General features: G+C 34.9%; 1 protein-coding gene across 1 annotated transcript; it reads right to left on the bottom strand.

Moving 5' to 3' along the window:
* Nucleotides 1-2,146: 2,146 nt before the first annotated feature.
* LOC123527983 (very long-chain-fatty-acid--CoA ligase bubblegum-like) lies at nucleotides 2,147-4,064 on the bottom strand. Its single transcript, XM_053522479.1, has 3 exons — nucleotides 3,120-4,064; nucleotides 2,814-2,908; nucleotides 2,147-2,189 (listed from the first exon to the last, which is right to left on the bottom strand). Exons 1-3 carry the CDS (start codon nucleotides 4,050-4,052, stop codon nucleotides 2,147-2,149), a joined length of 1,071 nt encoding a protein of 356 aa, XP_053378454.1. The 5' UTR covers nucleotides 4,053-4,064.
* Between the last annotated feature and the right edge of the window lie 13,350 nt (nucleotides 4,065-17,414).

Below are 17,414 nucleotides of genomic sequence, written 5' to 3' on the forward strand. Positions count from 1 at the left end.
AGATCATTGCAAATGTATTCATGATGTAACATAACCCTCGATTGACTCCAGTGCCCTGGATCATAGAATATCCTTTATGACCTTCACAGTCTGTATAATGAAGTGCTTGCCAATGAGTACCTTTTATCACCGGATGAATGGGAGAGGTGTTAATGAACTTTATACCTTAATAAACTTCATAAATGTATCATCTTTAATATGCAAATAAAGTAGAAATGAGTGTTTAAAACAAAAAAGTATCAATAGTTTATTATCGTGTTAAATCATGCTTTAGATGCAGTTACAGTAATTTCCTGTAACTAGTTAATGCATGACCTGAATGTAGAAAAAGAAAATTGAGCCGTGCCATGAGAAAACCAACATAGTGGCTTTGTGACCAGCATGGATCCAGACCAGCTGGTGCATCTGCACAGTCTGGTCAGGATCCATGCTGTTCACTAATGGTCTCTCTGACTGCAATAGGCTTTAAAAGCGAACAGCGTGGATCCTGACCAGACTGCGCGGATGCTCAGGCTGGTCTGGATCCATGCTGGTCACAAAGCAACTATGTTGGTTTTCTCATGGCGCAGCTCAAATGATGATAACACCTAATAAATATTGATTATTAAAGGCACTGTCCTTGAGATCATACGACAACAGAAAAAAAGGGAAATTTTAGGTACCAGTATCACGAAATTAATGCTAATACCGCTTAAGAAAGCTTTGAATTAATTACTAACAGATTATATGTTATTGAAACACATGAGAACTAGTTGTCTTAGCTATCTTTTACACTGGAAATTGAAAAGCGTTTGTAACGTTTTACTGAGGTAAACTGCCTAATTATTAAATATCTACATTCAAGGGTCATTGTATACATATTCCTCCGTGGTGTATATTGTTAAAGACAGCAGGAAAATTTTCATTGCCGTGGCGGCCCGGGTTCGATTCCCGGCTCTGGCATCTTTTTTCCTTGATTGAGTAGATTAAGGATAGTTTAGAAACAAAAACTCGAATTTTAATGTCCATAGTATATATGACCGAACTTCAAAGACCATTTTTAGCCAAAATTTGTAGGTCAGTGCCTTTATTGAGAGAAAGTTTATTAATCAAATCACACAATCGGTCAAAACAATAACTGGCGGTAATTATATTTAGCAACTTTCATGATATACTTTAATCATACTTTTAAACTCTCTACATAATTTCAAGAGAGGCCTCCATAGCCGAATGGTAAAGGTTCGAAACCTCACATGACATGTTTCAATTCTTCATGCTCATAAACTGCCCGGTTGGCTTATGGAATGTCGGCTGTTGTAACCTGATGTCTGCCCATGCCTGGAGCAATGCCTAGAAGTGCACCTTGTGGGTAGCGCAGTGTAACTATACCCAAACTACGTAGTCCCCCAAAAAATACAAAAAAAAAAACAACAAAAAACAAAACAAAAAAAAACACAACAAAACAACAACAACATCAACAACAAAATAAAATGTTCAAAAATATCTATTAAAACAAATTTATTGACTACTTCATCTGTCAAATTCAGAACTTGGTCAAATGTGTCTTTAATTCATATTTACGAAGTTTGTGTGAGACATTGAAAGAAGGGAGATGTTTAATTATTTACAAATATATAATCTACCGGTATCAGATAATCCTTACTAAATAATAGTACACACGAGTATATTGTTCCACTGCGCATGCTTGAGAGTCTTTTAGTCAGTGACATACGTACGAGTTACTAACTCCTACGTAGGAGATACTAACTCCTACGTAGTACTTAATATGTCCTACGTAGGAGATACTATGTCCTACGTAGGAGATACTATGTCCTACGTAGGAGATACTATGTCCTACGTAGGAGATACTAAGTCCTACGTAGGAGATAGTAAGTCGTACGTATGACAAATTTAAATCTCTCTGCTGGCACCAGGACGCTTCCATAGTTTCCTTATGTATTTTCTTGTGTGTATTTTTTGTAGTTTTTCTGTATATTTTTCACTGTATATACATTATATACTTAAGCATGCTGACGTACTATTTACACCTAGATCAAACACACACCACAAACATTCTGTATACAAGTATAACTAAATTTGCACCGCTTTTCGTCAAACTTTATCACATGTACGCAGGTATATATGATATACAAAATATCGCAATATTTCAATTCTTATGCTCGGCCAGCACAAGCTTCAACCAACAACAACTGAAAACCAAACAATTAATCTGCAAAACTCAGAGCAATATATATTCGAACGATACACCACCAAACTGCAGAAAATCAATTTATACACCTCTAAAACACAAAAGAACCCATCAACACACACATTCAAACAACCAGCCAAATCATAAACTTCAATTCACAAAAGAACCAACAATTCCAACCTTCAACAACCAAGTATCAGCTTCAAAACAAAACCACGATTAAACAACCAAACAACCAAAATATTCGCCGAGCAATTCAACAATTATGTACAATAAAATGTACGCCACCAATCTCCAGCAAATAAATCAAGAAACAAATCTTTCCTTCAAAAATCGAGCCACAATTGACTCTAAAACAACATTAATTTTACTGCATGTATAACATGCGTCTTTCTCTCGCTAAAGCGCGACCAAAACTGAATTGTGTAAAATTCCATGTACCTATCAACACCTAATTATTTTGCCCACTCTCTCTCTATATACTGCAGTGATTATTTTATCAACTAGGTTTAACAAGCCGTACAATATAGCGTATAGATAAACTTGTTTTAAGCTGCTGTTTAAGCTAGCATACAGTATAAATTTACCGTTTTGCAACAGGCAGCTACGAATTATTCTGACAAACTTGCAGGACTTTCCGATACACGATGCGAGTTTCTTTGTCAGAGGCTGTCCGGAGCACAAAATGATAATTACCGGCCAATCCGGAGGAAGTTCATTCTAAGAAAGCAAAATTGTAGTTTAAAATGACCTTATATCCAAGGCTGAGGATAAGAAAGTCAAAAACATAAAATAACATTTTCTGCATTTAAAAAAACCTCTTACGACTGCATTTATGATGTAAAATTTTACAAGAATTGCCACATTCAACCATACTCTTTTTTGATGTCTTATATTCAAGAATGAATTCGTAAAAAACTGAAACGGGTACCTGTCTTTTAATCAGCTCATGCATCAGTGGGGGAAGTGCGAATACAGACGTACATCTCTCTCGTTCAATTGTCTCAGTCATGAAGCGTACCCTGTCCTCAGGATGCTCGCAAAATCCAGAAACAGTTACCCTTGTCTGACCTGTAAGCACAGAGAAGGGGAACCCTCCTGACCAAGCGAATGGTCGGTCGTTGAAAAGCTTGTACTTGGCGTCCATAACATCTATGTGTTTTCCAGTGACACCTTTAACGTATGGTTCGTGGGTATGTGCGACCACTTTCGGTATTCCAGTACTGCCCGAAGTTTGAAAAAGGAGAGATATATCTTTCGGACCTACTTTTGGAAGATCGATATCTGAATGATTTTCGTTCAGAAGGTCACTGAACTTTAAAAGCTTTGCACCTACTTGGTCAAATGAGACACCTACCAAATATCGTAAGAACGGCATCTTCTCACTTGTGACTCTACCACTGGCATTACATTCGTCTATAACCTGTCTGAGAATATTCCAGTTTATATTATCCAATCCAGGATCCATTACAAGTAACGAACACGTCTGCAGCTTTTCCATCAGTGCTATAAGATCACTGGTGTCTGTATAGGTGAATGAAATGCTAATTGGAATTGCTCCCGCCATCATAGCGCCAAACGAAGCGTAAAGCCATTCCGGACAGTTCCGGATATTCAATGCAGCCACTTCATGCTCCTTTAGACCAAGATGAACAAATGCTTGTGCCGCTTTTCGGGACTTTTCGTACAACTCCGACCACGTAACACTCTGACGTGTTCCATCCGTTGACACAAAAACAACAGCCTCACTTTCACCATTTATGTTTGCATAAAGTTTTAAACTGTCAACTATTGTAAGAAACTGCAAACTTTCATATTCCTCTGCGGTTACTTTTATATAACTTTCCGTGAGCCGTTCTTCCATTGTGAATGTAAATACTCTCAGTGTTAGTAATTACACAAAGAAATAAATGTTTATCTCGTATTGTCTATCAAACATGATTTTCTCATGGTGCGGCTCAATTATTTCTAAGGAAAATAACGTTTGCAAGTATCCGAATGTATAGAATATGACATTTCTAAGCGGGCTGATACGACTTTTTGACAATACTTCTTTGTATTTCTCATGTAAAGTCATAACATGTTAAAGTCACATGTTAATGGAAAATGTTACAGTCACATGTTAATAGAAAATGTTACAGTCACATGTTATTGGAAAATGTTACAGTCACATGTTAATGGAAAATATTACAGTCACATGTTATTGGAAAATGTTATAGTCAAATGTTTATAGAAAATATAACAGTCACATGTTAGTAGTCAAATGTTATTGGAAAATGTTACAGTCACATGTTAATGGAAAATGTAACAGTCACATGTTAGTAGTCGCATGTTAATGGAAAATGTTACAGTCACGTGTTAGTAGTCGCATGTTAATGGAAAATGTTACAGTCACATGTTAGTAGTCGCATGTTAATGGAAAATGTTACAGTCACGTGTTAGTAGTCGCATGTTAATGGAAAATGTTACAGTCACATGTTAATGGAAAATGTAACAGTCACATGTTAGTAGTCGCATGTTAATGGAAAATGTAACAGTCACATGTTAGTAGTCACATGTTAATGGAAAATGTAACAGTCACGTGTTAGTAGTCGCATGTTAATGGAAAATGTAACAGTCACATGTTAGTAGTCGCATGTTAATGGAAAATGTAACAGTCACGTGTTAGTAGTCGCATGTTAATGGAAAATGTAACAGTCACATGTTAGTAGTCGCATGTTAATGGAAAATGTTACAGTCACGTGTTAGTAGTCGCATGTTAATGGAAAATGTTACAGTCACGTGTTAGTAGTCGCATGTTAATGGAAAATGTTACAGTCACATGTTAATGGAAAATGTAACAGTCACATGTTAGTAGTCGCATGTTAATGGAAAATGTAACAGTCACATGTTAGTAGTCGCATGTTAATGGAAAATGTAACAGTCACGTGTTAGTAGTCGCATGTTAATGGAAAATGTAACAGTCACGTGTTAGTAGTCGCATGTTAATGGAAAATGTAACAGTCACGTGTTAGTAGTCGCATGTTAATGGAAAATGTTACAGTCACGTGTTAGTAGTCGCATGTTAATGGAAAATGTTACAGTCACGTGTTAGTAGTCGCATGTTAATGGAAAATGTAACAGTCACGTGTTAGTAGTCGCATGTTAATGAAAAATGTTACAGTCACATGTTAATAGAAAATGTTACAGTCACATGTTAATGGTAAATGGTGAAGATGTCCCCCTGTATAAAGTACGCTAGGTTACCTGAGGTAAAGAATTGCTTACAAGCTAAAGACCACATTTACTACTTGATTATCATTAGTGTTTGTCAAAATATTTTTCTTTCGTAATTCTTTCGTTTTATTTCGTAAGTACATCAATACATCATATACAGATACATGTATTTATACAATATTATAATTTTGAATGCACTATTGCTAGAAAAAAAGGGGAAAAAATAACAAGAAGAGTATGAAAAGGAATAATGTAAAGAAAAAATGGTAACGGTCTTGGTAGTAAACATCGTTTGTACATATTACATATTCAACACTGATATGAAATTTCTCCAATCATTGTTGAAACCATCAAGAGAAGAGTTTTGAAAAGCTCTATACTTTTCGATTTTTAATCTGTTGGACAGTTTTTGTTTAAAGATACATATGTTTGGTCTTGTTTTCTTCGTTTTACAATTATATATGTAATATATTTGGAAAACAAGAGAATGAATGATATTATTTTATTTCTTGAATGAAAAAAAAAGATATAAATTTATCTTGAGTAACATTTATACCAACTTCAATAAGCCATTGAAACAATTCGTTCCAAAAAATTTGTGTTTTTTTTTTTTGGCAACTCCAAAACATATGTTCTTGACTCTCTATTTCCATATTACAAAAGTCTGGAGACTGGACTCATTTAACCTGCAGTTAAACAGAAACTTGTTTGTTGCAATATTTCGGTGCAAAAAGTTGTAATGAAATTTTTTTTAGAATGTTATCTTGACAGATAACAAACGCATTCTTATATTTCGTGCCAGTTAAAAGATCTGTTTGGGAAGTGTTTCTCCCCTTTTAATTGGGACTTTGGTTTTACATTTTGAATTATTAGCCTTTTCTGTTTCTGTATTTGCGTTAATTTTTTGTTTAAAAGGTATTACTCTGTTTTTTCTAGAATTCCATACGTATTTGTTTTGTCAGATATTATAGGGGGTATAATGTTTTTCAACTTTCGTTTCCATTCTTTTGGAATTGATGAAATAAGTATGTGATTGTTTAAGAACTCGTTATTAGGAATATTGTATTCTATTTGTAACTGATTGAAAGTTTTGAAATTATTTTTGCCTGTATCATAAACATCTTTAATACGATTTATGTTTTAACTTTTCCATAGCGGGAACAAAAGTAGAGAGTTATTATTCTTTACATATGAATTTTGCCAAACAATTTGTTCTAATATGTTTTGAGGATTTTCAATAAAATTTATTTTACTCCATGCAACTAATGTATCATTTATGAATTTGTTTTTAAGCTTTAGCTTTAATATGTCTTTTGTATCTATATTGCATTTAAATAGAGATATTCCTCCTAAGTGTTGCATGTGTTTCTTTATTATTTCTTTCCACAGTCCATTATCTGAGTCGCTTATTATTCTTTTAATCCAGCTTGATTTTAAGGAGTTTAAAAATATTGGTACGTCAATCATATTCAGGCCCCCGTTTTCAAATTCTTGTATTATTATATCCCTTTTAACTTTATCCTTTTTTGAGTTCCATATGAATTCATAACAACTTTGAGTAAATCGTTTTATAATTTCATCCGAAGGATTAGGCAGAACAGAAAACAAAATAGTTAACTTTGGAAGAATTAGTGTTTTCAATACTGAAATATTACCTATAGTTGTAAGGTGTCTAGCTTTCCATCTACTAATGTCCGATTGAAATTGTGATAATCTATTATCATAATTTAGTCTAAGTATTTCATCAGTCCTTGAATGAAAAGTTACACCCAGGGTTTTTACACTTTCTGAAGTCATGTAATGTTTTCATATTTCTTTCTACAGTATACTAGGTCATGTTGGTTTCGGAGCGAGCCTATCTTAAGAACTGTACATTTAGTTTAGTTTAAGGCCTTAGATAAACGAAAATTGTTCAAACATGTTTATCGTTTCTTTAAAACTGTTTTCAGAACTGTCCAATAGCAGAATGGCATCGTCTGCAAACATGCTGTTTATAACTTCAATATCAAATGTCTTGAATCCTTTAATATTCTTATTTTCTCTAATGGCTATAGAGAGTAGATCAATAGCTAAAATAAATATGTAAGGGGACAAAGGACAGCCTTGTCTGCCTCCTCGTTTAATATTAAAGGAATCGGGCAAAAAACCGTTATATAGTATACAACTTGTCGGGTTTTTATAAAGTACATTTACATTTCAAATCTGGACCAAAATTAAAAAGATCCAGTGTTTTAGTAATAAATGCGTGATTTAGGCTATCAAAAGCTTTTTCAAAGTCAGCAAAAAATAAAATGCCCGGTTTATCATTTTTTTCTGCATACTCTATTGCGTCATATATCAGTCTTATGTTTTCACCGATGTATCTTCCTTTGATAAAACCCGTTTGACTGTTATCAATTAAATTATTTAACACTAATTTTATTCTGTTAGCAATTACTTAAGTTAATATTTTGTAGTCAACATTTAACAAACTTATAGGTCTCCAGTTTGACAACAGAGATAAATCTTTATTTGGTTTTGGAATTAATGTTATCAAACTTTGTGCTTGCAATTGGCTTAAATAGTTATTTTCGAAAGAGTAGTTGAAAGAATTAATGACATCATTTTTTATTTCGTTCCAAAATATTTTGTAAAACTCAACATTTATACCATCTGATCCTGGGCTTTTCCCATTTTTCATGTCTTTAATTGCCTCTGCGCATTCTTTTTCTGTAAATATTCCTTCGCAAATTGTTTGTTCATCTTGGCTCAATTTTGGTATTTTTGTTTCGTCATAAAAATTATATTCTGAATTACTTTGTTTTTCTTTCTCATAGAGATTTTCGTAGTATTTCTTTTGTTCCAATAAAATTTCGTTTTGGTTTGATGTAACCGAGCCATTTACATTTAAATTCTTTATTAGTTTGCTCTCAGCATTTCTTTTCTCTAATATGTTTTAGTAACTTGATATTCCTTTCACCATTTTCTACTCCACTACTTTTTATTCTCATTATTATACTGTTTATATTTTCATCGTAATATCGATCTAATTCTGTTTTTTTTTTTTTGTTTTTTTTTTGTTTTTTTTTTTCATATTTAGATTTCTTGTAAGATTTTCGTCAAAATTGTCTGCTAACTTATTTTTCTTCTTAATATATAGGACATGTTCAAAATTGGATAACCTGAGGCCAAAAACGAGGTCAGTGGGCCAAATCATAGAAAAACCGTTTTGGCAACTAGGAGGTCACAGTTTCTTCTTTGTCTTCATATATATATTTGTTAGATTGTTTTGTCTTTAAGAAATCTAGAACAAGTCTGAAACTTATTTACCTGAGGTAAAAAAACTAGATCAGTACGGTCAAATCGTAAAAAAAAACCTTTAACACTCTAGAGGCCACATTTTCCGTTTTATCTTCACAAAAATTGTCTTTAATATAAAACTTTGTTACCCGAGGTCTAAAACTAGGTTACTTGGTCAAATCATAGAAAGCCGTATTAGCACTTCAGGTGCAAAATACTAGTATTCATCTTGATCACCTTGATAAACCTTTGTCAGAATCTTATTCTCCTTGACACACAGGGTCATTTTAAAATTGAGATGTCAAACTAGGACTGTCAGTCAAATCATAGAAATGCCGTGTTTACATTCTGGGGGCCTCATTTCGTCTTGTATGATACGTAATTGAGCCAGATCTAACTAAATTTAATCTGCATGCGGGTTTCTTCATCACCACTTTTTTTTTTCGGGGGGGGGGGGGGGGGGGGGGGGGGGGGGCGTTTGGTACATAATGATGATAATACGCTGTTTTCGCATCACATTACTGTAATACCACCCGTTCGATTCAGGGTGAAATTGCGATGTGAAAGTGCAATATTGAGGTACAATGTAGTTCTGCATGTTTGATAAGCCTGAAATAATAGCCTAACGTCATCTATCCGGATAACATGGAATAAAGTTTAAGTCCACCATATGGAATCATAAACCCATCTAAGGCGTATCGACAATTCGCGTGCAAATTATACGCATGGCATTTTTCTACCATTATAAAAATATAGGTAAAAATGCTGACATGCGAAATACCTGTAGTTCCAAACAAAGTCTACTTGTTTTGAAAGAGATTAGCAAAAAAAAAAAAAACAAGCTAACGACCCAATCTTTTTATTTGTTGTTTTTCCCAGTATTTGCTGAGGTATACATTATAGAAATTTAATTAATACGAACGTGCAGAATTACCTTAAAATGCACTATCATACTTTCGTTATATCACTGCTGGTCGAAGGAAGGGCAGAGCTATAATACGATGCGTAAACACCATCAGTGATGCGAAATTGCAATAATTTCGCGTCTTCACCTCGTGTTTTCGCATCATACTATCGCACCGTTGTTACTGCCCTTACCGACGTCTACAGGGCGAAGGGGGAAAAACAACGACGGCCCTCTCGGAATACCGTAGTACATGTGGTTTTGGGTTCATTCAAGATTTGTTGTGAACATTTCATTACGTTCGAAAATGGTGAATGAAAGAATCACAAAATTAAAATGTACTCACCATAACTTCTGTAGTAAGTTGATCCTGAAAGTTCTTCGACAGAATTACTCCACAGCGGACCGAAAAGATCTACCGAGCATCCAACGCACTTGCGGTCGTCTGGTTGGTAGACGAAGCTTACGCACTTTTTGTTATTGTTGCAGTTTACTGCATGTGTAAGAGTCCGTAACATCGTTCGTTTCAAAGACCGTTGAGCTCGGGGCACATCTGTAGCCGGAATACTCGGAGTCAAAGTTGTATTTCGTCCACGTAATACCGTCAGAAAATAAAAAGTTGCATACAACTACGAAAATCAAGATACACTTTGACAACGCGCGACATTTCACGTTCTCCATTTTTTTTCACTATTTTAAAGTCTAAAGTGAGACAACGGCATCAAAACCACAAGTGATCAGTCTCTAAGTAAACAGCATGAAACATGAGAGTAATGTCATGTGACATTAAAGGTATTGAATACTTGAAGTCAGGGAAAAGGACTGAATTATTGATAACACGTAAACTGGAACTAGGTTTGTCCTGTTTGTTGCAAATTTATCTTTCATAAACATAATAAAATATTCAGGAAGGAAGAAGGTAATGTACAGTATGCCTTTGTTTTCTCCCAAAGAATTTTGTATCTTATATGAATCTACATTAAGGCTTATGTTCAGTGTGAAACTAAACAGAACCAAACAGTACAAAGAAAGTGGTTTACACGAAAACTGAATAGCAAATAAAACAATTGAGCCACGCCATGAAAAAACCAACATAGTAGCTTTGCGACCAGCATGGATCCAGACCAGCCTGCGCATCCGCGCAGTCTGGTCAGGATCCATGCTGTTCGCTAACAGTTTTCTCTAATTACTATAGGCTTTGAAAGCGAACAGCATGGATCCTGACCAGACTGCGCGGATCTGGATCCATGCTGGTCGCAAAGCCACTATGTTGGTTTTCTCATGGCGTGGCTCAATTGTTTTATCATTGCTATTCAATTATCATGTAAACCGCCACTTTCTTTGTACTGTTTGGTTCTGTCATGTTTATTATGCTGCTAAAAAATTGTTGTTTTACAATTGACTCAGAATCTGGAAAAGGACTCCAGGAAGGAATCACACTTCCGGATAATTTAAAGTTTCAAAACAATGCAATTGCTCTGTAAAACGAGTACAATGCAGGAAATTGCAAATGCATGCAAATTTACATTTGTTTTTCTCAAATCCTTTACTTATCCTTATACGGCATACATTTTGGCAGGACGGTCCATATATCCGTAAGAAATAATTATACTGTAGCTATTTTTCTGGCGCAAAAACAGGCTAATGATACACGAATATTACATTATTCAATATATAATAATAAGTGCAAGCATTTTGCACTAAATTAAAGGCTCATAATGCCTTTGTTTCAAATGTGGCTGCCACTTTTTCCATTATGAACATAAAATGTATCAGTTTCCTGTCAAATCCTATTTAACATAATCGTTTTCTCAATATTTGTCAAAAGTTTGAATATTGATGAGCGCAGTAGAAAGTTTTATTGAATCTATTGTTTTTTATTACCTCCCTTAACTGTATAAGTTCATGTACAGTATTAAAAGTAGGGCTTTTCTAACCATGTAATTATACATATCTTTTATTTAGATAGCTGTTTCGTCTGTTTTTAACATAAAATTTAAACCTTTATGGAACTTGAAGAAAAAGAAGTGAACAGAAAGTAATGTCGGTAAGGTTATGATAACGTCTTTAAGCATTTTCTCCATAATATTGTGTTCGATACACTACATGTGTAAACAATCTGTCTTGAAAAAAAACTGCTTTAATAAACATAGAAAGGTGAAAGAAATGCATCATATACTTGTATAGTACAAGTATGACAGATCATACGGCCATGACCAATTCCTTATTAAGTAAGTAAACATAGCCATCTTCAAAAGTGTGGGCAACAATTAATATTGCATTTTGTGGTTAAAGGGTGCAGTTCTTCTACAGTGTAATAGCCATAATTGAGCCGCACCATGAGAAAACCAACATAGTGCATTTGCGACCAGCATGGATCCAGACCAGCCTGCGCATCCGCGCAGTCTGGTCAGGATCCATGCTGTTCGCTAACAGTTTTCTCTAATTACTATAGGCTTTGAAAGCGAACAGCATGGATCCTGACCAGACTGCGCGGATCTGGATCCATGCTGGTCGCAAAGCCACTATGTTGGTTTTCTCATGGCGTGGCTCAATTGTTTTATCATTGCTATTCAATTATCATGTAAACCGCCACTTTCTTTGTACTGTTTGGTTCTGTCATGTTTATTATGCTGCTAAAGAATTGTTGTTTTACAATTGACTCAGAATCTGGAAAAGGACTCCAGGAAGGAGTCACACTTCCGGATAATTTAAAGTTTCAAAACAATGCAATTGCTCTGTAAAACGCGTACAATGTTTTATGTATGTACAAATGCCCGAGCCCTAAAACTGATAAATAAGAGAAATAAGTTTTTCGTTTATGTAATCATTTGGCAGATAACCATTTGCAATTAAATCTAAGGGAAACAACTTTTGTAAAGAAATTAATATAATGACCATTATGAAATTGGCATGATTCATGTATAAATGCGAAATGAACCTTTGTTGATAAACGAACAATATTTACCCACTACATGCTTGGATACTTAAATTATTCTCAAACAGTTAGCCCACTTTACAAATTTCCATTGGAAATATAAAAAAAAATACCGAGAACGATGTGAAACCCAGTAATATGAACTTTCGGCACTTTAGAAAATGGTGAGAATTTGCAGGTGTTGCACTATCCAGAAATGTAGCCCTTTCATGCAGTGTTTTTCTCTAAAATGTAGTTAAGAAATGTCAAACCTTTAATAAGTAATATAATGTTTTATATACTATTCAATTTTCCTGTAACAACAACTCTTTCTTTCCATAATTTGATGTTCGATTTTTTCCCCAGAAAATATTGACCAAATTGTTTACCTCTGTACAGCATATATACAAGATTTAACTTTTTTGATATTATTGTCAAGTAAAGCATGTGACATCACATATATTTTATACCTCTTGTGGATGATTTAAGGAGAGGACAACCGTAAGCTGTTATAGCTTTCTGTCCAACTCCTTAACTAATGTTTTGTAAATGTTTCACGAATTTCAGAAATAAAATATGTTTAAACTAAATGAAACTATAAACCGTCTACATGTTTTAGTTCAATCATATAAAAGAAAGACATTGCTCTCGTTTTGACAGAATATCAACTGACTGAAACGCATAAGTTTTCACTCTGTTACTTTGAAACGTTGAAAAAATCAATTATCGTTTTCAATGTCTCAAAACAAACCTGAACATTCTATACAGTATAAATATTTACATGTTCCACGAGTTCTCCTATATAGTATGTTCAAGTTTATAAACTGGATAAATAGTAATACAATGTAATAAGTACTGTTACATCGACTATCAAATTCTGCTATTAAGGCATTTCAACTAGGAGATAGGAGTATAAATGTTCCTGTATAAATAACGTAATAATTTGTTTACACTCTCATGCATATATATACTTGCCATTCATTTTCTTTTTGCATGCCATTTGTTAGCAAGTTATGGAGACAAATTCTAAATAGATATTCTGTTATGTTCTGTTCTGTTCTATTCTTTACTGATGACGTTGTTGTCTATACAATATGCAAATTTTATGATCTGATATGCCTGTGTGATATTGTTGTATTTCAAAGCTTACTTTAAATGCCTGACGTACTATTCAGGGAGAAAATTTTCTCTGTCTCCAGATATGTTGAAACCAGTAGCATTTTGAATTATGTTGAACAAGTCTTCATTTGCTATGATATCACCAAAAACAAAAACAAAACAAAACAAAAACAAAAAACATTTTGAAGCATGTTGTAAACCCTCCATACAAACGGGAAACGTGGATGGTGATGTTTAATACTTTCCTTAAGAATGTAAATTCATTTATATTGAATTTATTTTCATCCCATCTGTGTTACTTTAAAACTTTGATCATATGTAACACCGCTAATATTCTGAAACTATTTTGCTTGTTAATATCTTAATTTCAACTCCACTGCACACATCTTCATGGTCTAGGGGTCCCTGCTGTGCTAATTGCCCTCTAATCAGTTACGGTTACATAATCGCTGATAAGCAGCAGATAAGATGGGAGTTGTATATTGGATTGGGGGGGGGGGGGGGGGGTACACTTATATAGTAGTGAATCTAGGCCTTTAATGTATACATAGACAATAAAGCTATTTCTCCGTCAACATTATCGATAACGACCACATTAAAAATGTATGAAGGTTATGTTTTGTCGTCATAACATCTATGTAAACAAGTCCTACGTTCCCTTCTGTTCATACATAGAGCAGCGAAAATATTCTTCCTTTCGCTGTTGTCTCCCTTGGACTATACAGAATCCTTAAGTAGGTAGTGGTTTCCTCTGTTGATTGAGGGATAGCGCAAGTTTTTTTTTCGTGTTATAACATCTGCAGAATCCCAAGGGGTTGGTTGGTGCCCGAGCCCGGTAGGGATGCTGGAGATGTTGTAATACGAAATGAACATGCGCTAACGCTATTCTAACATAAAACGCGTAAAAACTAATAAATGAGTACAGTAATTGTCCATCAACTTCATTAAATTTCCGGTATATCTGGACGATGTTCTGAGGCCAAGTAACCGTTCGGCTGCCATGCCACTAATTTTTAACTTTTCTCTAAACTTTTCCCGGACTCCGTCGAGCCAAAATTAATCATGCCACCGTCCGGAAGATTTTGCCCGATAATTCTTTGAATGCGGTAGTTCGCCATTTGTGACTGAGGCTTGATATATCTTGTTACATGATAAGGCACTATATGGACAAGATAACATGATATGTCCCGGTAATAAGACAGCTGCGGCGTTCCATAATATGGAGTTAAAATGCATTATAACAACGTTGTTTATTATCTAGTGTAATTCTTAAAACCGACAATGAAATATTTATATGCTGTATCTTCAAAATTATATCAAGTCTGTATTTTGTGGCAGTTTTATATGCCCATTTTTCGAAAAAAGAACGGGCGTATTATCTGACGGCATGTGCGTCTGTCCGTCCATCATAATTCGTGTCCGGAGCAGAACTTTATAACAATTAAAGGGATTGGCATTAAACTTATAGCCATATAGGTAGATGGCGATGAGGCGATGTGCAGAGCCCTTAAACCGGCTGTGTAGGTCAAAGGTCAAGGTCACAAATTGAGCTAAAAGGTCAAAACAGTCCATCATATTTTGTGTCCGAAGCATATCTAAATAACCATGCAAGGTATTGACTTCAAACTTGGCATGTAGGTAAGTGGCAATGAGACAATGTGCAGAGCAGATGAACCATGTCCGTAAGTCCAATGTCAGGTCACAAATTGAGCTCAAAGGTCAAATTTGTCCGTCATATTTTTACTTATTAACCAGTCAAGGTATTGACTTCAAACTTGGCATGTAGGTAGGTATAGTGATAAGACGATGTGCAGAGAACATGAACCTGGTCTGTAGGTTTAAGGTCAAGGTCATATTTTGAGCTCAAATGTCAAATCTGTTCGTCATATTTAGTGCCCGAAGCATAATTTATTAACCATTCAAGGTATTGACTTCAAACTCGGGATGGAGACAATATGCAGAGTGCATGAACCAGGGTGGTAGGTCAAAGGTCAAGGTCAAATCTGCCCATCATATTTCGTGTCCAGAGCATAAATTAAAACGGTATTAAAGATGTTGACTTGAAACTTGGTATATAGGCAGGTGGTGATGAGATTATGTGCAGACTACAACAATTTACATTACAACTTAAAAAATCATTTGGTGTCTTGCCCTTTTGTATCCTGTCACCACCACCGCACACACATCCCCCCGCACTCCTCCCCTCCCCCACCCCCACCTCACTACCCCTGAAAAAATCTTAACATTTTACTTTCGTCATGCTCTGATAAAACCCTCAGGGCGTATATATTTCCCTGCTTGGCGGAACTCTTGTAAAAAAAAAAGACAGATGTCGTAAAATAAAAGATTTGTATGACCTCATGTTTCGATTTCACTCATCGTTCTAAACCTTTTTTGAAATATAGCAATTTTCAAAACAAATATTTTAAAGACGGTTGAGGTCTGTAACAATAACCCGTAGATTCTAATATCCGTTCATCATATTTCAGACTTTATTACCTATATAAATTATATCTCGGCTTGTATTTAACGTGTAAATATGAACAGGCAGAAAAAATTCCGTATTGTACCTTTTGTATTGTATGTTGCTGGACCACTTACATCTAATATGCATGACCTGTCACTGTTCTACAGCGCACATGAAACTTCAATCAGTTCTATTATAACATTGACAAACATTGAAGATTCCGTTCGATAACAAAATAACAAACAAAACAAAATATACATAATAAAAAATCATTATAACAGTAGCTAGGTCTGGGATTTTGTATTCGACTCTCGTGGATTTTGCAAGGTCGGAATACACTCGGCGCTTGCGCACCTCATGAGTTCCGACCTGGCAAAATCCACTCGAGCCGAATACAGCATCCCAGATGGCGCTACTATTACAATAACCCTATTTCACTACAGTACTGAGTAGTACTCATTCACTCCATTCAAGTATTGTAGTCCGCATATAATGGAGTAGTCCTGAGCATTTTCAAAGTTGGCGGGTGAGGGTACTTTGCTGGAAAATGTGTAATATCCGTGTCCCTCACTCAAAGGTTAGGTTTAGGAAGATGGGAGCGAGCGCCAAATCCTGCATTCTAGTGAAGAGGGAAAAATCTGTCATAAACTCATCTTTTCTTGTTTTACTTGTTATCATTTGAATGTTATTCATATAGGAAGTTTCTTAAAATTGAACACAACATTTCTTCATTGTCGGATCCACGGTACTGTTGTATCATTCTGTTATATTAGGATGCAACTGGATACATAACAGTACAATTCTCGAGTTCCTGAAATTGTCAATGATATTCGGGTACATATGAAACACTAACTCAGGGCAAGAACTCCTTGTACATGCAAATCTATTATAAGCCTTTCGTACTAAAACATGTTCTTTTAAATGGCTACTTAAATAATTTTCTAAAATAAAATAAGTTTGCAATTAATTTCAGGTTCTGTTTTTCCAGATTTCCCTTATTTTTGTAATCGTAATAATTTTAAAATGATATTTATTTTCTTAGTTGATACAAGTATATGTTTTGGAAAAAAAAAAACAGATAAATAAGCAAACAGTATACTGCAAGAAATGTGAAATGCACATCAGGAAATGTGAAATGCACATCACGAACTGACATAACTAATCACCGTTTAGCCCTTACTCTGCTAAATTTCTATAATGTACTTGTCCATTTTTCAATTTGAACAGTACCATTAACTTTTTTAAAAGGGGTGCTTACCAAAATGATACTGACTGAATAGCGAACAGTGCAGATCATGATCAGACTGAACGGATGTGCAGGCTG

The sequence above is a fragment of the Mercenaria mercenaria genome, chromosome 14 (assembly GCF_021730395.1).
Source record: "Mercenaria mercenaria strain notata chromosome 14, MADL_Memer_1, whole genome shotgun sequence".
NCBI classification, from domain to species: domain Eukaryota; kingdom Metazoa; phylum Mollusca; class Bivalvia; order Venerida; family Veneridae; genus Mercenaria; species Mercenaria mercenaria.